The following is a 24,736-nucleotide window of genomic DNA, read 5'->3' on the forward strand; positions in this document are numbered from 1 at the left end:
AACACGTAACGGTGTCTTTCTTTTCCTCTCTATCAGGCTCAGTGTGTGTGTGTGTGTGTCTTCTACTGTCCTCGATCGTGATAATAACAATGAAATATCAAGCTCCAAAGAGATGGCGCTGCACGATGCATTAGAAAGTGTGTTTCTGTGTGTGTGCAGCACTTTGTTCCAGAGTAGTAATCAGTTTGCTTCCTGTTAGGGTGGGTTGTTTACAAAAACTTTTATTAAGAGCTCGCACATAATCCCATCTCTACATCCCGAATGTATGTGTTCCAGACATCAGACAGGTTGGTTATTTCTTTGCACTCGAGCCAGCTGTGTGTACAATTTATGAGTGTGTGTTGCATTTAAGCTTGATGTTTAGTAAATACGTCAGACACTGTTAAGCATCTCTACTTGGAAAACCAAGTTGGACAGTATGACAAGTACCACAACAACTCTTTTTGTGAACATTATTACGACGATGCATTGAAGTTGGGCAGCAGAGCTACTTCGGCCAACCTAAAAATGTACAAACGACTTAACCATATCTTGCAGACTGTAAGCACAGGCTCCTCTGCACTAAATACAGACTTTGTTCTTTCCAGGAGCTTTGAATGAAACAAATTTTCTGTCTGCTCTTGGGGTGTCGTTGACTGTCTCTGGCTCTGAGCAACAGCAGAAGCTTTTCAAGGAGATTTTACCTTGGTTTGTACCTCGGTTTGTAGTTTGGAGTCTGTCCATGTCAGTCATTTGTAGGCCTGCACCCCTTAAAAGCTGATGACTCAGATCATTGGTCAGGGACTTAAAGCCTTTTTTTTCCTACAGCCTCTAAATCAACCCACTGGATTCTGCTACTCGCTGCTGGAAGATGTGAAGAGATTTTGTTTTCTCCTTGAATATCCGTTTCTAAGTTGAAGACTCTTTTGCTTTTTATCCCTTCTCTTTTTTTCTTTAGTGGCATCATCTGTAGGGAAAAGCAGCAAAAATAAAACCTAATTTTCATAACAAACTGTGATGGAGCAAGGGCAGCTGAGTCAGGTGTTATATTATTTGGTAAAAAATCAGTGGAGCTGTTGAGTAATGTCAGCGAGGTTGTAACTGTGAAGCCTAATTGCATTAATCTCATTCCCAAACTCCTATAATTACTTTTGATACACCTGACATTTGATCATTTCTTTTTACAAGCGATAATTATAGCACGTGTGACGCTTTGATCATTACCCTGCTCCAAAGAAAGTGTTTTTTTTTTTTATCTATAACTATGAAGGCAAGAAGAGAGGCAGTAAATAAGTGAAACAGAAAATATACATACATACAAGTCAATCAGACATTTGGTTAAGTGACAGAAAAAGTGCTTAACTGTGTGAACTACACGCATGGGTGCAGTGATGTCGCAGTACTCTGCTCTTCTCGTGAATTACTGTATGTCTGGGAAAAAAAAGTTTGTTTTCAGGACAAAACTAATTTAAACGAGGTAGCGGTCTCATTGCTCTTCCCACCAACTAAAAATGAAAAAAACTTTATATTTACATTTGTCTCTGGAATACAGTTCTCTAAGAAATCTTTGTTGTGAATCTCCTTGTGTTAACATAAGGATGGATGGAAACGAGATGAGGGAAAAAAGGACAGATGAGGTACAACAGCAGCTCATAAAGTCTATAAATTATTCCAAAGCTAATGACACTGAATGAAAAAAACATATTCAGCTCCTTGTCAGCAGGAGCTGCAAACGGAGTTTGTCAGACATTTAGTTTCCACTTGTATCGGACAGTTTCATCTTTGCCAGCAAAAAAAGAGGAAAAAACACTGAAAAACAGTCTGCATACTTGATTGTTCATATTTTATTCCCACAGTCCAAAGTGTCAAAACACCAACATATGCTTTTTTTTCCATTTTTAACTTGGACTAAGAGGCAGAGCAAATAGTGTGTAATGCTATTATCCATTGAGACCGAATGACATCAGTTCAAAAGGTTGCCATGTTTGTGAGCTTGATTCGATGCCGCCACTGAAAAAAAGTCTGAGTTCATTTCAGCAGCTTCTCTCCCAGAAGAAGCACAGCTTTTATCATTCTAGCCTCTAAATGACACAGACAATTTAACTTGGAAATCCTTTGCAATATTTCTTCTCTAATTAGTGTTTTTAGGGCATCCGGTGAGTGTTAATTATGTAGAATGTCACTGTGGGGCCGCACACTCTCCTACAAATAGGGGAGGGTTGTGTCAGGAAGGGCATCCAGCGTAAAATATTTGCCACATCAAACATGCGGATCATAAGGAACATGATTTCTATACCAGATTGGTCAGTGCCTGGGTCAACAACAACCGCCTCAGGTGCTGCTGGTCAGCACCTGAGCTGGAAACTGCTACTGTTAGCCAAAGACAAAGGAAGAGGAGAGGAGGAAGGCATGTTAGGAGGCAGTGAAAGAGAAGGATACAGATGCTACACATAGGATGGAGGTACATGATCCTCTGTGGCCACCCCTAAAGAGACCAGTAATACAAACACCTATGAAATGAGGCTGAAGACTTGAGCTCCTAACACAAATGAGAGGACGAGTTAAAAGCTATACAGATTCTGCCTCCATTGTTTTTTACATGAACTGATTGCTGTGGATGATGGTTTCTTCCAAAATAAAGTCGCATGGAATCCAGCAGCCAGCAATAATAAATATTTGAGTGCTTTTTTAGCTTAAAAAAAGCTCAAACAAATCCATTAGTTGTCCCCTGACAACTACTACAAGACAGTAATGTGTTTTCTGTGGAAATTTGCACTAAATGTTTCTTTAAAAATAATAACTATAATTTAGACAGCTGGAGAATATTAGACCATAGACATCTGTGTGTCTGTGTATGAGTGTGTGCATGTGTCTAGGTATGTCCATGACTATATTTTTTACCGATTTAGCTCAGTAGCCTGTTAGAAGATGTAAAAACAGATGTTTGCCACTCTGAAGAACATAAAGATTCAGAAGACAGTGTAACTATGAGTAAGTACGAGTGTCTTTTAATCTTTATTGAAATCTTAACCCTGTAATGTCAAATTAACCACAGTGATTTAAAAATAAATAGGAGAAAAAAAACAGTTTGTAGAAAAAAGCAAATTTATCTCTTTTGGCAATAATGTTGCAGAAGACAGACAGCCCTCCTCCTGCAGCTCTCCCCTCTTTATTTCTAATCCCACCCACCAGAGTTTTTATGGATCATCCGACCAACGATTGCTCAGAGTGAGAGTCAGTTTAACTCATTTCTACATATTATAGCGATCACTTTCTGTTTTCATATCGATGTAACTGTTCCTGTTCTGAGTTGTCAGCGTTACTAACGGTGCTGATGCCTTTCAGACCTTTTCAACTGATCTCATATTATTACCGGTCTGCTCGTTAAACGCTTGAGTGGATTTCGTACATGAAGCAATCGGAGTGAAAATCATTGAGCAGTAATGGGTAAAAGCCTCTTCGTTCCTCCACGCTAACGGCGCCTTCTTCAATAGATATTAGCTGACAGGATGTGAGTGGAGTGTTGCCTTCCTCCCTCCCTGACTGAGGCCTGGATCCAGTGCTCACACACACACAGACAACCCAAGGGACAGATGCAGTTAAAGTTGAACTCGAGGCCAATGAGATTCTGTTGACATTCACCACACTGCTAGTGTGAGACAGAGAGTCCTCTGGTATCCATCATCTCTACAGAGGGTAACAAACACACACCTGAGGAGTGAGGTTTCTATATTTACAGCCAACCTTAATTTGTCACATTAATACGTATTTCAACTCTGACACCACGTTTAGCTCCGTGTGTGCACATCTCTATATCTTTTGCTCTGCTAATTTCTAGCTTTAGGATTCATTTAGCCTCTCTATCTCTCTGCGTCTGTGTCCACTGCTTTTTTATTGCCCTATTAGCTTCCTGAATTACTACTTATAGACTTCCACAGACTTTGTGTATTTCTCTCTCCTTTAAAAAAAACAAACATTCCTAGCCTTCTTCTTTCATTTAGTCAGTCTGTGCAATGCTCACTGGACACACAAGATGTCAACTGTTTGTGGCCAGAGAGATGTGTCACCCTAATGGCACACGCCCAGAGAGATTAAGGGAAGAGGCCCAAACCAACACCGCAGATTAAAGGAGGCAAATACAGGGAAGGCATGCAGCCCGTTCAAGCACGTGCAGGCCACAAAATAACTAATAGGGAATCCTATCATTTCCTTTGAAGGCCTCTTAACATTACATCACTTCTTTCCATTTGAGAGCAAAATGAACCAAATATGTATGTCATGGTGAGAGCGTGAAAGGCTCCAAGAAATTTAAAATGGATGTTGTAGACGTGATGTGAAAGTAATGATGTGACGAATGTGAAACGCGGTTTTATTGCAAACTGGTGTGGCACATGAAGGGCTAAGAAAGGATGGGACTGAAGAGAAGTATTTAGGGGAAAACATATACGAATAAACCACACAGGGAGCTCAGGTAAACGTCCTGCAGAAATACACGTTTCATCTCTGTCTGCTCTCACTTCTTGTATCATTACAAGAGCTGCTTTACTCTTTACTTTGGATATTTTCCAACTACTAGATTATTCCTGCTGAAAGAGGACTAAAGAAATGTCATCTTCAAATATGCTGGATGTGCTCGGAGATGCGTGAGCAGGCCTGCACACAGTGTGTGTGTGTGTGTGTGTGTGTGTGTGTGTGTGTGTGGTCTTGTGACATAGACAGATTTTTGTCCTCCATTAACAGCAGACGTTCATGGGTGAATTGAGCTATTTGTATGATACTTGGTTAACAAGTGTGTGTGTGTGTGTGTGTGTGTGTGTGCTAATGGCACTTTAGTCATTAGTAGCAAGGACTTCTTAAGTGCAGAGGTCAATTAGAATAATTAGAGCCCACTTCCTCACAGATTCCACTGCTATAACTTCTCTTCACTCTGTCTTCATTGTGTTCTGTGGATGTGGGGTGAGCTATGACATTTTGTCTTTGCCTGTTTCTGCTGAAATACTCCGTCCTCTGCAGGTGCAATTAAAGCAGACCTGAGCTAACAGTGTTTTTAAATAGGGTGAAAATGATGCAACATCACATATTTTTACATAAACCTTAAGTTTTATATGGCATTCAATAAGTGAAATGGGGCAAGGTTATTACCTACTTAATATGGTACCATTGCTCTAACAACAAGGACATTGTCATTGTCCTTGGTGTTAGAGCCATGGTTTTGAGTCATTATTACTACATTTCTGTTCAGTCCTTGGTGGCTTGTTTCAAGTTCGGATTGCATGCTTGGTATTGCTTTTACTCTTTTGTACCCTCGGTTTCAGTTACAGTTAACACTGGTTCTTTTTCATATTCCTGTTAAATCTGCACTTTTATGTATTTACTTTCATGCTCCGCATTTAGTTACTTCCAAGTGCCGTTACTTTTACAACTGTCGTACTTCGAGACCTCCTGCCTTCTTTCCGCTATTCTCACATGCCCTCCTTTCCTTATAATATATCGCTCTTTGTCCTTTGCAGCTGATAAAGCACATGAGACCTGTTGATTCAAGTACAGAGTTAGAAAACTGTTTTATTATGGTATACAGGCAGAGCTATAGCTATGTTTTGAATACATTTCCATGATTTTCCAGTGCCTCATAAATGGGTAAGCTGCAGTAAGGTGTCTTTCCAGAGTTTACTGGCCCATTTCCCTTCCCTTAAGTTGATGAATGTATACATTTATCACACTGTAATTTATGCCTGACTAAGACAAACTAAAAGATAGAATAAGAGGAGTGGGGAGTGGGTGGGATGGCAGGCTATGCCTCTGACCAAATTAATATTTAAGCTGGTGTTTTATTGAATGGCAACAAAAATGCCTTCTTTCAGTGCAACACCCATGTCTAGAGATCTTAATGTGCATGGAGTTAAAATATAACCAGATATGATAAGAGAGTGCTATCAATGCAGAGACACACATATGTAGTTCAATAAATGTTTATATAGACATAAAGTAGAAAGAAAAGACCAAGGATAGACAAACAAGCACAAGTAGAGGAATGAGTGAGAAAGGTATAGAGAGAAAGTTTGTAGGCCATGTGCTGCTTTCCGCATACATCCAGTGTCTGTTCTGTCATTGCGTCTGTGTATTCAGTGAAGAGGTACAGAACAAGACAGTGGATTAAAGATCAAGAGGACAAGCAGCGAAAGGTCTCTGGTGGAACGACACAAGCCTTTCTGAAAACAGCTGTTGGATTTACACCTTAAAACCCAGTGGAGCTCAGTGCTTACGCTCACACAGGCCTATGGGTCTCACAGATGAATGTGAATGCGTGTGCCTTCCTGAGTGACACTGAAGGTCACTGAGCAAACGACAGGTGTATCAGTCTGTTGCGTGTCTCTCGTCTGAATAAACAGGCAAACAAAGAAAATCGTTTTCTGAGCTCTTGTGTACCATCATTTTTTTGTAAGAGAGAAAAAGAGAAAGCCTGTTCTGGGCAGGAAACCGCTCTATGGGGCAGCGCTCAAGCCTTTCCGAGCATTGAATATGAAGTTGTGCCACTGAGGTGTTTGCTATTTGTTTGACTCAATCCAGCTACAGTGGGGCAAAAAAGTATTTAGTCAGCCACCGATTGTGCAAGTTCCCCCACCTAAAATGATGACAGAGGTCAGTAATTTGCACCAGAGGTACACTTCAACTGTGAGAGACAGAATGTGAAAAAAAAATCCATGAATCCACATGGTAGGATTTGTAAAGAATTTATTCGTAAATCAGGGTGGAAAATAAGTATTTGGTCAATAACAAAAATACAACTCAATACTTTGTAACATAACCTTTGTTGGCAATAACAGAGGTCAAACGTTTACTATAGGTCTTTACCAGGTTTGCACACACAGTAGCTGGTATTTTGGCCCATTCCTCCATGCAGATCTTCTCGAGAGCAGTGATGTTTTGGGGCTGTCGCCGAGCAACACGGACTTTCAACTCCCGCCACAGATTTTCTATGGGGTTGAGGTCTGGAGACTGGCTAGGCCACTCCAGGACTTTCAAATGCTTCTTACGGAGCCACTCCTTTGTTGCCCGGGCGGTGTGTTTTGGATCATTGTCATGTTGGAAGACCCAGCCTCGTTTCATCTTCAAAGTTCTCACTGATGGAAGGAGGTTTTGGCTCAAAATCTCACGATACATGGCCCCATTCATTCTGTCCTTAACACGGATCAGTCGTCCTGTCCCCTTGGCAGAAAAACAGCCCCATAGCATGATGTTTCCACCCCCATGCTTCACAGTAGGTATGGTGTTCTTGGGATGCAACTCAGTATTCTTCTTCCTCCAAACACGACGAGTTGAGTTTATACCAAAAAGTTCTACTTTGGTTTCATCTGACCACATGACATTCTCCCAATCCTCTGCTGTATCATCCATGTGCTCTCTGGCCAACTTCAGACGGGCCTGGACATGCACTGGCTTCAGCAGCGGAACACGTCTGGCACTGCGGGATTTGATTCCCTGCCGTTGTAGTGTGTTACTGATGGTGACCTTTGTTACTTTGGTCCCAGCTCTCTGCAGGTCATTCACCAGGTCCCCCCGTGTGGTTCTGGGATCTTTGCTCACCGTTCTCATGATCATTTTGACCCCACGGGATGAGATCTTGCGTGGAGCCCCAGATCGAGGGAGATTATCAGTGGTCTTGTATGTCTTCCATTTTCTGATGATTGCTCCCACAGTTGATTTTTTCACACCAAGCTGCTTGCCTATTGTAGATTCACTCTTCCCAGTCTGGTGCAGGTCTACAATACTTTTCCTGGTGTCCTTCGAAAGCTCTTTGGTCTTGGCCATGGCGGAGTTTGGAGTCTGACTGTTTGAGGCTGTGGACAGGTGTCTTTTATACAGATGATGAGTTCAAACAGGTGCCATTCATACAGGTAACGAGTGGGGGACAGAAAAGCTTCTTACAGAAGACGTTACAGGTCTGTGAGAGCCAGAGATTTTCCTTGTTTGAGGTGACCAAATACTTATTTTCCACCCTGATTTACAAATAAATTCTTTACAAATCCTACCATGTGGATCCATGGATTTTTTTTTCACATTCTGTCTCTCACAGTTGAAGTGTATCTCTGGTGCAAATTACTGACCTCTGTCATCATTTTAAGTGGGGGAACTTGCACAATCGGTGGCTGACTAAATACTTTTTTGCCCCACTGTACTTTGTTTTCAGCCGTAGACAAAGGTCGCTTTGAAGCTGTATACAGTCGTCAGATCGTTGCTTTACAAGCTGGTGTTGTAGCTCTTTGGTGTCAGGATTTTTGGCATTAGGCATGGTAAACAACCACAAAGTTACTCACAAATAAAACTCACTTTCAGACCAATTAAATTTCCATTTAAATGTTCAAATGGTTTTTGTGCTCAGTGTTTAAATTGTTTTAGTACTTTTTCCACAGCTCTAAGAATCACTATGTTGCTGATGTGGCGTTTTAGTCATATTACATGACCTGTATCAGCAAGGATGACTAACACCCTCATTATACTGATGCAAGCTTGACCACATGAGGTAATGCTTGCTTTAAGGATGACTGTGGCATATTGGGGAAAATGCGTATTTGCCGTCTTGCCACCGGTTAGTTAGAAAGCTTATTAACTCTTTGTGTGTTCACTGTGGATGTGTATAGATGTGTATAGACAAGTCAGACAATTCCTGTCTATTACAAACACCTGTTGTCAAGGTTATTGTGGTGGAGGTGTGGCCTAGTTTCTCTGCAGGGGAGGGGTGGTGCACAGGGCTGGACTGGGACAAAAAATCGGCCCGGGCATTTTGACTAGAGACCGGCCCACCAAAAATGTGACGTCATTCAGGGGTAAAACCGCAAAGGATTCTGGGAACTTGTGGCAAGAGGTACTAGCGCATGCAGGCTTTAAATTGAACTCAGTTACACAGCGATAAAAAGAAACACAAAAAATGGCAAGAAGCTGTTGTATTATTAACTGCAATAGCCGGTGTTGTGCCAAAAAGTGATTGTCTGCCAAAAACTGATTGCTGGTATTTAAATTGCTATGAGTAACTTGTTGGGCTATAATATGTGAAACATATGTCAAATGCATCCCTCATGGATGACATAAAGTCATCTCTCCATCTCTCTCTCCTGCTCTTTTATTTCTCTCTCTGCTGCTCTTCTGTCTCCTCTGTCACAGACTTCTCCACTTTTGATGATAAATCAGCCTGGTGCAACATGTAAGGATTGGCACAATTTGTTAAGATTTTGAGGAGTTTGAGAAACTAACCTTAAGCATAAAATAAAATTTACTATCAGTAACTTCATAGCACCCGCCCAGCAGTATATAAACTCCGTCATGCTAGCTAGTACGCAGTACCAGTTATTCTAAGCGACTGTAAAAAGTCAGCACAACGAAAACAAACTACAACTAAACTTGGTTTATATCTGACACAGATAGACAGCAGGTCATAACTTCTTACCTGAAGTTCAGTTCCTCTGCCACTATGACCGGCGGCCGCCTCGGGTCTCTCCTCCTCTTGCCTCCCCTTTCCCTTATCCACCTGCTGGCCTCCACCACTTGCTGATGTTGCTAAATCTGTGGAAGCTATGCCATAGCTACCGCCAAACAATTCAGTTATTTTTACACATTTGGCAGCGTCTGCCTGAAGGGCTTGTTTCTTTTTGGCCCTAATTTTTTCTGCACCTCCTTTTCTTTTTTTGTTCTTCATTTTCTTTAGTTGTCTATAAGATTGCTAAACAAGGGGGAGGGTGCATCCGACCTCCTCGGCTGTAATTGGTCCAGCCCAGAGTGGATCATGACCAATTGGCCAATCCAACACCTTTCATTATTTAAACCCTTCCAAAAAAAAAAAAAAAAAATATCGATCGGCCCATAAAAACAAAAAATCGCCAGCGGCCCACCGGGCAAATGCCCGGTATGCCCGATGGCCAGTCCAGCTATGGTGGTGCAGCAGGCTCGAGGGGCAGTGCCAGGGAGGCTGGCAGGGCAGCAGCTTCTCATCCTGTAATCATGCTCTCACCCCTTTTTTTTAGTGGAGTCACCTGGGAGGCTTTCTGGTTGTAGACGAAACAACTGTGCCGAAATGAAACTTATTGCAAATAAAAAACATCACAAGCACGCTGAATAGTGCGAGTCGTGACTGGGGTTCATGGTTATTTCAAACATTGTTTACAAAGTTAGGATGGTCAAAAACACAAATATCTACAAATGCAAAGTTACTATTTTATATTGCCAGAAATATTTGCTCGTCTGCCTTCACAAACATATGAATTTGAGTGACATCCTGTTCTTAATCCATTGGGTTTAATACGATGTCGGCCCACCCTTTGCAGTTATAACAGCTTCAGCTCTTCTGGGAAGGTTTTCCACAAGGTTTAGGAGTGTTTATGGGATTCTTCTTCTTCCAGAAGCACATTCACTGTAAACCTGGATAAGTTGAATCTACTTTTAAAAAATCAAGGTAACTTGTTGCCTTATATTTTTTAAGTAATGAAGCATTAGTTGAACAAATGCACTGGACTACGTTCAATGTACTTGAGCCCCTAAAGGAATGGAAGATTTGAATGTACTAATACAGTAACTGAAGATACTTAGTTACCATGTTTAACTCAGCTTATTAAGTAAGCATTACTCCATTACCAACCGAACTAAATTGTATATTCTCACTGATCAAACTTAACTTTTACAGTTCTTGAAAATCAAAATATATCTTTCAATCAATAGAGCCAGTAAAAGAAATACATGCAACAATTTACTATTGGTGATGTCTTTGTTTCAGCAATAAAAGTAATAGAAAATGTATTCTTTACAATACTGAACTGTGTCTGTTGAAATATGGTGAATAAACTAACATGAGAAACTCAGCCCTGCAGGACACTGGTATCTTAACATCAACAAATAACAAATTTGTCTGTGGAACGGCAAAAAATAAAGAATACAGGGAGAGAACTGGAGGGTGAACAAAAATCCAAACAAAATACTACATGGAGAGCCCATACTTCCCCTCCACCTTTCTGCTGATTCTTGAGTGTTTGAAGTTTGAGTTCAGAAGTACTTTTTGTAAAAAAAACTTTGGGTAGTTGAGATGCAATGCATAGGTAAGGCCGAAGACAATGTGCATGGCCTGGGGCAGGTTCTCAACATCCATCACAACCTTGCCCCCTAAGATGATTCCCACTGAGGATGCATTGCGATGAAGGGACTGCATGTGTGGAGAAATTTTTCTTGTTCATGGAAGAGGATCTCCACTGGCACATCATTGTACAAATGTTCCTCATCATCAGTGTTGTGAAAAAAGGAACACAGGATCATCACGTCAACATGACAACACAGTGCTATAAACAGGCTCTATATGTACAAAGCTGATGTGCCTGCCCTGTCCAGTGTCCAACCACTGCCACAGAAAATCACTTGGGATAGTCAATGACAATAATAACAATAAAAAAGTAACTATTAACATATGCAAACCTTTAAATAATATGTATGGTAGAGAGAGAGAAGGGGAGGTGGAGAGAGGGGAAGGGAGGTCAAGGGAAAAGTGGAGAGGTAGTAAACAGGTGGAACTAGGGAATGGGGGATAAGAGGAGGTAAAGAAAAATCAGTTCCTTACAAGAACTTGAAGAAGGCAGATGGATCATTGCCGAAAATGACAGGAAGCCCCTTGAGGACAAGGCATCTGACCTCCGTCACATCCGAAGTCTGGTGGAATGAAGGAGGAGAGAGGAGATCACACATTTCGAATAGAGTCAATATGTCACCCTGAACAATATGATCGCAAACATAATAAAAAGCACAACCATTTAAGTACTGGAACCCCTGTTAACCTGTTAACATACCCAGTGTCACAACAACAGTCACCTCAAGGCGCTTTATATTGAAAGTTAGACCCTATAATAATACATACAGAGAAAAACCCAACAATCATATGACCCCCTATGAAAAAGCACTTTGGCGACAGGGGGAAGGAAAAACTCCCTTTTAACAGAAAGAAACCTCTGGCAGAACCAGGCTCAGTGAGGGGCCTGGTTCTGCCATCTGCTGCGACCAGTTAGGGTGAGAGAAGGAAGACAGGATAAGACAGGATGTGATCATTCAAGTTCAATCAAGTAGCCAACTGATTTCTATTACGTAAAGATTTGAAAATGAACTAACATTTGTTTGTTGCATAAGGTCAGGTAACATCTGTCTGTGAGACCCCTCTTTGACTTAAAGATCTCCATTAGTCTGGGACTGTGATGGTCAAGGGCCTCGTAGAACTCCAGTCTCAGGCTCTTAACAACCACTGTGCTGAACTCCAGAAACACCTAAAACATGTAAAAACAAAACATGTTCATGTTCAGATGAGTTACAGTGTTATCTTTTTATGCATCAACCCAGACTGCAATATTTCTCTGTAATATAATTTTGATGAGTACAACAGAGCCCCTTTGGTGAAATCAATTTAAAAACAAAGAACTTGTGGCTATAAATTAGCTAGCTAACATTCTCAGTGAATTTATAGCTAACATTAGCTAAGGAAGTGTTGGGCGATGTTAGCTGGTTAACTACCTTATAACTTATCGATAAAATACACTAACTTATCAGTAATTAGGTTTGTTACTTCACCTATCAGTGGAGAAGCAACCAGTGTAGGTTTTGTGCTTGTTTTTGTTTTGTGACTAAACTCTGGTCATTCACCGAAGGCACAAAACGTGGGCTGGACAACTTGCTCGCTTCAGTGCAGCTAATTGTTCATGTGTGTTCGGTTCCATGTCTGCTCTGTTTCACAAGGTCCAGAGCTCCTCAAAGCCACTCTGTCAAAACTGGTATGAACTAGATTTTTGATTATATTAAGTTGTTTGAACTCAAACACATAATTACAATAAAATAGGCTAATAAAAAGTAGAACTTACTTAGAATTTATAATTAATGTAAAGAAATTACAGATGTTTAAGTAATATGCACTTGTTTCAGTAGAAGCTATTATTGATTGGACTTAAAAACACAATTACAATAAAAAAGGACATGAAAAAGCTCAGTTTAATCAAAAGTAACAAGTAATGTTCACAAATTAGACATATTTAAGTGATAAGAACTCATTATTTTTAAGTTGAATCAAAATCTGGGTTTACAGTGTTTTAGAGGTCAGACACTGATGTTGGATGAGCCTAGCTCTAATTCATCTCAAAGCTGTTCTGTCAGGTTGAGGTCAGGAGGACTCTGTGTTGGCCAGTCTAGTTCTTCCACACTAGACTTGCTCATCCTTACCTTTATGGACCTTGCTTTGTGCATCCCGAAATTGTTCCCACAAAGGTAGGAGCTGAAATGCTCTAAAATGTCTTGGTATGTTGAAACTAGTGCTGTCAGCGTTAATCTCGTTAAAATGACGTTAACGCCATAACCGCATTAACGCAGCAAATCTCCGTTAACGAGTTAATGCGGATCGCTCCGTGCGTGGGGCTACATAGTGCTAACACGTTGACGCCGTGCAGCCCTCCCACGTTAACTCCCAAACTGAGATTTGCCGCGTTAATTCGGTTTATCCTTTTAACGTCATTTTAACGAGATTAACGCTGACAGCACTAGTTGAAACATTAAGAGTTCCTTATCTAAGGGGCTGAGTCCAAATCCTGAAAAACAACCCCACACCACAATTCCCCTTCCTCCAAACTTTACACTTGGCACAGCGCAGTCAGACAAATACTGTTGTCCTGGTAGCCGCCAAACTCAGACTTGTCTGTCAGATTTCCAGACACAGAAGCATGACTCATCACTCCAGAGAACACGGCTCCAGAGCAGTGGTGGCGAACTTTACACCTCTGCATCTGACGCTTTGCATTGCACTTGGTGAGGTTAGTTTTGGATGCAGCTGCTCGGCCATGGAAACCCATGCTATGAAGCTCTCTCCTCACTGTACTTGGGGCCACATGATGTTTGGAGGTGTATAGTGACTGACTCCAGAGAAAACTGGCGACCTCTGTGCACTATGCGCCTCAGTATCTGCTGACCTCTGTGATTTTGCGTGACCTACCCCTTTGTGGCCGTGTTGCTCTCATTCCCAATCACTTCCCATTTGTTATAATACCACTAACAGCTGACTGTGGAAATATTTAGTAGTGAAGAAATTTCACAATTGGACATGTTGCATCTGAACAGGTGGCATCCTATCATGGCCCCACGCTGGTTTTAACTGAGCTCCTGAGGGTGACCCATTTTTTTTGTAGTAGTCTTCATGCCGAGGTACTTTATTTTACGCACCTGTGACAATGATTGGAACTCCTGAATTCAAAGATTTGAAAGGGTGAGTGAATACTTTCAACATTGTAATGTATCTTGGAATTTGCCTGTTACTGTTCTTACTGTAATTTAATGGAAATACAACACCACACGTATCAATGGCTAGTTGGACACTTCCTCTAAATTTAGCCAGTTATTATTTTCTAGAAAGTAAGCATTCAGTCACTTTAATAAATTTGTCTATGTCTCTTTGTAGCACATATGCTAAAGAGGTCTGTGCTAAATTATGATATATAAAACTGGCTAGCAAGGCCAGTTCACCTAACTGGTGCTTCACTGTGGTTGTCTCTTTAAATGCGATCCACACTTTCTCTCCCGTTTGGTAGAGCACTCAACAAACACACCTACACATGATCAGAGGGGGCGGAAAGGACCAGACAATGTTGAGATTAAGTGGCCTTTTATGCTACAACTTAGAGGAAATTGCCTATATGAAACATTTTGGTTCTTTATGGTAATCTGCTGGGTGGAGAAATTGATCTTATTACTATTCATCCTGAAACTATATATTGAGAAAACACCTTACATAAAATAAGTAATTCACCCCACGGATAACATTGTTTCAGTGAAGCTAATACTTTGAGTATTATAGCAAAAAAAATTAAAAATCAACTTGAGTTAAGCTGTTTGGGAGTAAGTGTCAAATTATTTGTGCAGTGAATTAGCCTCATCTTAGAGGTGAAGTGCACTTGTAAGAGTTTGTTCACTAAGGAATCAGTCTAGGATAATAAAGGAAGGGTTCTCACTGATGTGGGGACTCTCTCTGCTGCTACTCTCCATCCATCTGCATGCCTGTCACTGTCCTCAATGTTAATTCCAGACACTGAAACACAATCACAGTGACGGGGGAAATAAAACTTAACTAGAGAGAGATTGAAATGACAGCACACTCTGTCTGATCCCTGGCTAAATAGAGGTCAGCAATAAATCAAGGCCGGCTGGGAAGAATGACTGTTAATGAGAACAGAGACAGACAAAGAGAACAGAGACGACGAGGGTGGAAAAGTTTTCTAAACTACATGCGTGTGTGTTTAGATGTGTTGATAGGAGTCTCTCAATTTATCTGTTACTCTGCTGCACATTTATTACTCTCTGCATGCATACGTTTGAGTGTAAACTAAAGCTGCTTTGCTTTAGTTTATCTCTCTTTGAAGAAAGCATGTATCCAACAGTGACTGTGTTTTTAAGCCTCCATGAGCATTTTTGAGTGGCTATGTAGTGTAACAAGTGTTCCCACTAACTGCTTGTCTCACAACCCTCAGTCCTGTTTAGTCTCTGATGCTGCTCCCTGACTTTATAGCCAACAGTGGCTTCCATTGTTACACTGCACATTTCTAATACCCATTACTCTACTCCCACACAAGTTAATCCAATTGTCTGGGAGCCACATACTTTTCCCCACAGCTCTGCAGACTCTGTGGGCTTTGAATTGTAAAACATGGTCTCGTCTTTCCCATAGACACAGGTGGGCAGTCTAATCACGCTCATGCATGCCAGTTATGCTTGGGATTATGTCCACGTGTGTGTCTGTATGTAAATAGTTTCATTCAGCACCTTTACTAACCATGTGCTTCCAAGCAAACAAGGTTTAGACTGTAAAGTAGTGGTGTGACACGGGGAAAAATGGTCTTGTGGGGTTTTTTTCAGTCTAACCTATAAAAATGTAAAATCATCACCACCACGTACAGTATTTATGTAGAAAAACTACATAAAGAATTGAAATCAGCAGTAAGCGTCTAATAAAACATGATGACTGAACATAACAGCTGCTTTAGTTTCAGGGTTCCATATGTATTTTGGTTCACCATCACACTATTCTTTTTTCTGAGCTCTATTGTACCACCACTAAAAGGTAAGCCTTTTAACGTTAAAATGTTAAAATGTAAATTTGAGCCTTGAACATCGGGTGGCTTGTTCCCATGATAGAATTGCATTATTTTTGGCCTATGAGAAAATTACTTTTACTTTACAGTGCTGTATAAAAGTCTCGATCCAGGACTAATTTCTAGTTGAGAAAATGGGAAATAGGCAGAGTGAATTACAGAAAAATGACCAAACACATGGAAATACAATAGCTAAGGCAACAGAGGCTGTATAGTTCTTACACAGTACTGTACACATGAAATATAAAAATCTAAACTCAATTGTCTTTTATAAAACACAGTAACAATGCAGTACTTCTGTAGACAGAAATGCTTACCTATATGAAAATTATACTCTGTCATAACACTTTGTATGTCATGGCAGGAGTGTCGCCCATTAGTCAGGCAGGTGGAATGAGCTTAGCAGTGAAGTGGAGAGAGGCAGTGAAGTGAGTAAACATAAACTTGGACAAAAGAAAGACTTGGCTCCACAGAAAGTGTCAATACATCTGTGACCTTTCGCTGCCCTCAGATACAGCACTTTGGCTTTTTACCTTCATTCCAACTTTGGTTCTCTTCTTTGCTTTCACTCTGTTCCCCCCGTACACACTTTGACCCACAGCAGAGGCGTTAGATGAGAAGAAAAAAGGGAAGAAAGAGGTAGGGCAAAAGAGGAGAAAAAAGACAGATGGGGCTTATAAGAAGGAGAACCTCTGACTAGCCTACTGGTGACTATCAGAGAGCATATTGAGATTATAATACAGCTACAGTAGAAACATACTAGGAGTGCTTTTTTTTGCTAGGAGAACTACGTTATCATGTCCATGAGCCTCTCAATCTGATAATGCTGTGTTGGTGATATTCCTCCACCATTGTAATCAATGTTGCCACAGAGACTATCACGTTTTTGTGATGTCACAGTTTTGCAGCTTGTGGGGAAAGACTACACATGGGATCAAATTTATCTACAGGGCTATTTCTGCCAAAAAAAACTATTAAAAGCCATTTGAGCACCTATGCGCAATTTAGAGTCACCAGTTACCTAAATAGAATAGAATAGAATGCATTTATTGTCACTATACAGTTGTACAATGAGATATAGAGCATCTCCTACTCAGTGCAAACATGCATATACAAGCTGGTTTAAAAAAAAAAAAAGTCATATGTAATAAATAGTGTTGTGTATATACACTAACTGCATGTCTTTGAAATGTGGGGGGAAGCCGGAGGACCCGGAGAGAACCCACACGAACACGGTGAGAGCCTGGGCCTGATGGTGGAATTGAACTCAGGACCTTCTTGCTGTGAGTGCTAACACCACCGTGCCACCGTGCCGCCCTACATGGTTAATGTGAAATTAGTAGCAGTCCTAACCAGTGAATAAGTGAGATGCATAATTTCCCTTAGTGTCTGTCAGTATTCGATTACTGTTGCTTGCGCTAGGAAGTGAAAGGCAGCTTTGGCATCTAGCTCATAGTTCAGTGTAGGCCGACTGTGGTTCAAATAAAATCGAAATAAAAAATTGGTTATGTGAAAATTTAAATAAATGTATGATATTAAGTAACCTAAATGGTGACAAAATAACCTGCCCTAACAATTAAATAAACATTATGGTCAACTCAACAGAGTGCTGACAGATGTCAGCAGGAGTAATGTGAAGGACGCAGCACCCTTGATTGCTGGGTCCGATGGGTCCTAATTAACGTTCTCACCCTGACAATAGACGCAGGAATGACCAGCGAGCTGTACTTAGCTGTAATTACTGACCCTCTAATCCTCTGTTTACCACCTCCTGCTGGCTTTTCACATTTAACAACCCCCCCCCCCCCACACCCCCACCCTTGGTTTCTTTCTTTCTTAACCATTAACCTTTTCCTTGCCATTCTATTTAGTTACTATAGATAATAAAAAATGAATATCTATAATTTTATGTCAAAGAGTAGCTGCTCGATTGATTTGATCTATATGTCCTGTTTTGGTGCTTATTTATGGTTGTTCCTATAAAACCTTTAACGCTAGAGTCTCTTTAAAGGCCACGTTTGTTTGTTTTGTAATAGAGTAACCTCCACAAAGATATCGATATGATCTTTGGCCTTACAACCTTTTGCCATTTTGCCGAAAGTCCCGAACAAAGCCTTCTTTTTTTCCTCTCCTTAAAACAAGGGGTATTATTCAACTCTGATATAAAATCACACTCTTTTTCCCTTGTCAAAACAATAACCTTTGTGCATTTCACGGGCACCTTTTTCAATGTTCTGCATTTGCAAGCCACAGATTGTCATCAGCTATCTCCCGACCTTGTTGTTTTCCCTTCTCTCGTTTGTCGGCCGCCTGTAGCAGATGGATGGTTCAAACAGTCAGACGCACACAGACAGCAGACAGAAGGCTCCGTCTGAAAAATTGCTTCTTGAAATAAATACCTGTGTATCGTTAGACGATGTAGCTTATTTATTAATTTTTATCTTGAGAAAGTGTTGGCTTGAATCGATAACACGGAAAGCACAGATGGTGAGGTAAGTGTAAATGTTACGAAGCATGTTTTGCTGTGTTTATAGCATTTATGCATCACTGCCACTGTTTGAATAAATACATCCCAGCATGTTTTATATTTGTTCTTTATTTTCAAGCAATTTAGCACACGCCTGTGATAATTAACATGTTAAACCAAAGACCCTGTTGTGCTTAGTTCCAAATGGCTTTGTTAAAGTTGGCAGGAGCTGAATTTTTAGTCAAAACACAAATAAATCCACATTTCCTACTGTCAGCTCTTTGCTTTATGGATTTTTCTTCAATGAGACACAAAGGTCCGACATTATGAGCATGTCGTAGATTAATAGCGATTACTTTCCTGTAGACAGGAAAGTGGTTTATGTTACAAATTTAAGTAGATATATTTCTTTTCAGGATACCAAAGAAAGGTGGATGAGCTGTTATAAATTACAATGAATGAACTGATTTCTGTGCTGTGCTTATATTGCAGTCATACTGTTAAAAAAATGCCACTCTTATGAAGTCCCTGTATTGTAAGGATTTGTTTGGAAAGAAACACTTGTGGTAGGTCTCCAGTAAGTTTATGTAAGTCTGAAGTGATGGAAATGGGCTGCTAGTTTTATAATGCTGCTGTTTCAGTCTTTTAAACCACTGGAAGCGCTTTTACTCTGCATGCCCCAGTCTTCATTTGCGCTTAAGTGCTTTTCCTACCACACTGATGGATGTGCGAGGGAGCAATTTACATTCATTTGCTACTTTGTTAGGTACAGCTGTTTAACTGTATGTTTGAGATGGTATAGATGATCGTCTGATGTTCAAATTGAGCATCAGAATGGGGATGAAGGTGATATAAATGACTTTTGAACATTGCGTGGTTGCTGGTGCCAGACATGTTGGTCTGCGTATTTCAGAAACTGCTGATCTGCTGGGATTTTCCCACAAAACCCCCTCTAGGTTTTACAGAGAATGGTCTGAATAAGAGAAAATATCCACTGAGTGGGAGTTCTCTCAACAAAAATGCCTTGCTGATGTCAGAAGTCAGATGAGAATGGCCAGACTCCTTTGAGCTGATAGGAAGCCAACAGCAAATAACCTCTCATTACAACAAACATGATGTGCATTTAGAGATGCAGAAGAGCATCTCTAACTGCACAACATGTTGAACCTTGAAGAAAATGGGCTGGTACGCAGAGTCTGAAGGCCACTCTGCGTACCAGTTCTGTCAGCTAAGAACAAGAAACTGAGGCCAAGATTAACACAAGTTAACCAAATCTGGACAATAGAAGACTGAAAAATGTTCCCTGGTCTGATGAGCCTCAAGTGACATGCAGATGGTAGGGTCAGAATGCAACATAAAAAACATTGGACACACATTGCACATTGAAAATAAAAATAATGTGGATTTAGTGGTATTATCGTTTTCTTTAATTACTAGTCTTTCTCCCTTCCTCCTTTTTTTCAGTTGACCAGTTTGTGTGTCACACTGAGGCTATTGCGGATATTGTGATCCTGGTGGACGGCTCCTGGAGTATTGGCCGACTAAACTTCAGGCTGGTCCGTATGTTCTTGGAAAACCTGGTCAATGCCTTTGATGTTGGCATTGATAAAACAAGGATAGGTGGGTCCTGGCTTCTTTCCTTCTTGAACAGATGGGTTCACCATGGGACCAATATGGCTGTTTTAGCCATGAATTAAGTTGTTTTCGTCTATCGAATTAGTTCAAGTTTGAGTGAATATTACTAGGAAATGACAAGCTGTGTGTAATTGTGTCATGTTGTTCATTTATCAGGTCTCGCACAGTACAGTGGCGATCCCAGGATTGAGTGGCATTTAAATGCTTTCTCAACTAAAGATGCAGTCGTTGATGCTGTCAGGAACCTGCCCTACAAAGGAGGAAACACCCTCACAGGTACTGACCCTCTGTGATTTTGACTTTTGTTTTACAATAGTAGATTAAAAAGTTCTTCCTTGCCATTCTCTTCCCAATTGTCTTTTTAAAAGTCCTGTTATGATCGCTACTTTCACACACTACTGTTATTCTATTGCTATTTTTACTTATCTTTGCTGAATATTTTTGAATACGCACACGCACACACACACACACACACACACACATATATACATATATATATATATATATATATATATATATATATATATGTATATATGTATAAAATTTATATTACTGTGTCATCAAGTATGCCACCTTACAGCTACCTGATTAATCCTTCTTCACTTACTATCCTTTTTACTCTCTACTCTTTTTTTTCACAGGTCTTGCACTGACTTTTATCTTTGAGAACTGTTTCAAGCCTGAATCTGGTGCAAGGCCTGGAATACCCAAGATTGGGATCCTGATCACCGATGGAAAGTCCCAAGATGATGTTATACCACCAGCAGAGGAACTGAGAAATGCTGGTGTTGAACTGTTTGCTATCGGTGAGATAAACTACAGATCATATTTTTAACTTATCTCCACAGTGGCAGACCTTAGTTTTTGGACTACTGTTTTTAAGGCTGGAGCTTAACATTCTAGCTAGTGTCAACTTTTTTGTTTTTATTTTTCATTCTGGACATGATTTACATGAAAATATGTGGCAGAAAGGTGTTGTTAGCTAAGGCTGGTTAGCTAGCTAGCTTGGTTACTAAGGTGCATTTGTTATATTAAAATGCATGCTGCCGCTACTCAAAAACACAACAAAATAATTGGTACTTAGAGCAGTAAAAGTATTGATTCACCCCATATATCGTTATATTGTGATTCCAAGTAGCCAGGTTTGTTTTTCTTTTTGTGTTTATGAGCAGTAGGTCTCCAGGCTTTCTGGTCCATTAAAGTTTTTTTCTTTGGACATTGGGTGCTTTTTCATTCAGTTGCAATCCTGTTCTTGTACTTGCGCATTTTAAAAAGAAGTGGCAGGGCTAAAAAAAAAACAAAACAAAACAAAAAAAAGACAGCCCTTCAACAGATCCATCTAGTGTTCACTGTAACCTCATCATTAATGGTCACTTTGAAATGGTGGCTGTCAAGAAGTCATTACTAAGGAAGGGAAACAGGGAGAAAAGGCACAGTTATGACAAATTACTCAAGATTTGAACTAAAAGTTGCTGAATCTGAAATTTTTGGTTCATTTCATCATCGCTATAGAGAAAGGACAAGAGAGACTCTAGTGTTTCCCCTGACAAATCTCCCAGTTAAATGTTTCCTTGTTTTTTTCTAATTTTATAATCCAATGCAACATTGAGGCATACTTAAGCCTCATTATTTGTCCAGATGCAAGACTCACTTTTTCATATTTTTGCACATTTCCCATCAAGGCTTCTAATTATTGGGCAACCTTTTTATAGATTTAGCGTTGAATTGGCATCAGTTGGTTTGTCATGCTTTTGACAGGACTTGCCATTCTTTTTTGTGTATTCATGTGGATACTGTACTCATGTGAGTACTCATGTATTTTTCCAGGTGTAAAGAATGCTGACGAGAATGAGCTGCGCTCCATCGCCTCACAACCGGAGAGCAATCACGTCTACAATGTGGCTGACTTTAACATCATGAGCTCTATTGTAGGGGGGCTAACAAAAACAGTGTGCAAACAGGTGGAGCAGCAGGACAAAGACATCAAGCAGAGTAAGAGCAAATTGGAAAACTGAAGAAACCTTACTAACATGCAAACAAGAATACTAGTAGGAACTCTGTGTCATGAGGAGTAAAGCATAAAGGAAAAGAGTTGTTAAACAAATAGTATCCTCACTTTGACTAGTTGTGTATCAATAAATGACCAAATGATAAAAAGTCAGAGTTAAAGTCTAGTTACAAAGTAAATTTGTTTACTATGAATCAAACCTTGTGTATGTAAAAAAAAAAAAAAAGTTCGATGGCCTATAGGAACTGTTTAACAGGACACTATTAAGTCAGATCAAATGTTCATTTGATCTGACTTAATGGGATTTGCACTTCAAAGTTATATCCAATCTGAGGCAGCCTGTTGGCCTGTCCTTTTTGTCTTTCAGAACATATACCAGAGACAACGGGAATGCCACTTAACCTAGTGACATCAGACATCACGGCCCAAAGCTTTCGGGTTTCATGGAGCCATGCCCCCGGAAATGTAGAGAAATACAGAGTTGTTTATTATCCCACTCAGGGAAGAGACCCAGGAGATCCACAGGAGGTAAATAGTGTATTATTTGCTGAAAACCACACATCAAACCAGCCAGAGCTGAGGAAGTCAACATATTTTATGTCGTGATATATTTATCACAACATAAAATCAAGAAATATCCATTTTATTCCATGGACATGACTCCCTCACTCTGTTCAGCTTTGGATACAGATGTGCTGAAGGATAAGCAGCAGCTAAAAAATCCTACAGTCAGTAGGAGTGTGAGGTGGGCAAAATGTACTTTTCCATAATATTTATGACACCAGGGGGTGTTATCAAGGATCGGGCAGGTTTATAGTTTGAGATCAGTTTTTCCTCGAGGCGTCAGTGCTATCGCCCATCCATACCTCTCACTTTCATCTCTCTATTCACTTCTCCCCAGAATATCTTTGCAGGTTATGACGGCTCACTAGAAATGATACTGTTGCTGGAACCAGGCACCTGCTTGATTTTTCCAGAACATTTGACCACAGAAGCCATTAAATCTCTCACTTAGCTGGGTTTACAGAGACCAGATGTTCTGGAGCCTCATGTAAAGAGACCTTTCCAGCTGGCTCACCGTGGGCCTAATCTTTATCACAACTGTCATCCTTTTATTTCACAATGAAAAAGAAAAATATTCTTCAAGTTTTAAGCGTTTGTGCTTTATCCCATTCAATAAATCGATTGTTTCCTTCTTCCTTTCCCATTCTCTTCCAATCTCTCCTTTCTTTCCTGGTTTTATCTCGCTTTCCTCACTTCTGTTTTTCATTTTTATGTCTTCCTATTTATTGCCTCAATTACCATTTTTCATGCCATTCTATCCCCTCCAACTCTTCACACCTTCTTTTCCATCTTTCATATTCTCTTACTTCCCTGACTGACCCTCCTGCACCCCTGCAGGCTGTAGTGGTCGGGAGTGAGTCTTCAGTGGTGTTACAGCATCTTAGCTCCCTCACTGAGTACCAACTGGCGGTGTTTGCTGTGTATGCAAACAAGGCGAGTGCAGCTCTGAGAGGATCAGAAACAACGCGTAAGTTTATTCTTGCAAACACACATAAGTGTGCTTATAAGGCTCCACACTCAGAACACAATTTAATAACAATGGCTTAAAAAGTTACAGCTGCAGAAGCCAGACATATTGAAAATGCACTTACAGTGCTGTGCAAAAGTCTTGAGCTATTTCTTTATATTCTGCTTCCAAGGAGTTTTCCTATCATTTTTTAAAAAGGGTTCAGTCTTGAAGAATAATTCTCCAGGCTCTCTATAGGTCTTTCAAAGTTTTTCTATCTTTCTATCTAAAACTATAGAAAGAAAGTAAAGCAGATTAACAGTATCTGAAGTTCATGTGAGTACGAAAAAGGAAAATGTCCAGCACAGGACCTTAGAGATGCATTTCGGTTGCTTTTTCACTGCATTTCAGCGATGTTGGAGATCTTGTCAAAACTGATACAATTATTAATGCAGAAATCCACAGTCAGATTTTTGTTCACCATGAAATACAATCTGGACAGACTGATTGGCAAAGGCTTCATTTTCCCACATGACAATGATCCCAAACACACTGCCAAAGCAGTAAAAAAATATGCTTGTAAGGACTTCATAATAATATCACATTATTAAGGTATTAGTAAAGCTTTAGCAAGTTCTTAATTCATCATTTATATATCATATCATCATTCCAATATGAATGATGAATTAAGTACTTGCTAATATCTTACTAATAATATTAATAAAGCTTAATAGTGTGACATTATTGTAAAATGCTACTGTATTCTTATATATACTCCACAGTGGAGTACTATCTGTCATGGATTGGCCTTCCCAGAGCCCAGACGTCAACATTGTTGAAGCAGTATTTGAACATCTCGTCAGATAATAATAATCTGTCAGAGGGACATACAACATCATTTAAATACCTCTGACAGATGGAAAGAAGAGCTTTGAATGTCCTTCGAGAAGCCTGGAGAGAACTTGAAGATGTCTTAAAGAAGAAAGCTGGAAAGC

General features: G+C 40.2%; 1 protein-coding gene across 2 annotated transcripts in view; it reads left to right on the forward strand.

Moving 5' to 3' along the window:
• Positions 1 to 24,736, forward strand: part of col14a1a (collagen, type XIV, alpha 1a) — a 166,260-nt gene that overhangs the window by 26,608 nt on the left and 114,916 nt on the right. For both annotated transcript variants that reach the window (XM_080307779.1, XM_080307778.1), the window contains exons 6-11: positions 20,053 to 20,208; positions 20,380 to 20,499; positions 20,865 to 21,029; positions 22,051 to 22,215; positions 22,599 to 22,759; positions 23,633 to 23,762. In XM_080307779.1, the coding sequence (XP_080163905.1) occupies positions 20,053 to 20,208; positions 20,380 to 20,499; positions 20,865 to 21,029; positions 22,051 to 22,215; positions 22,599 to 22,759; positions 23,633 to 23,762 (897 nt within the window). The remainder of the gene's footprint in view (positions 1 to 20,052; positions 20,209 to 20,379; positions 20,500 to 20,864; positions 21,030 to 22,050; positions 22,216 to 22,598; positions 22,760 to 23,632; positions 23,763 to 24,736) is intronic.

Source organism: Astatotilapia calliptera, chromosome 11, assembly GCF_964374335.1.
Source record: "Astatotilapia calliptera chromosome 11, fAstCal68.1, whole genome shotgun sequence".
NCBI classification, from domain to species: domain Eukaryota; kingdom Metazoa; phylum Chordata; class Actinopteri; order Cichliformes; family Cichlidae; genus Astatotilapia; species Astatotilapia calliptera.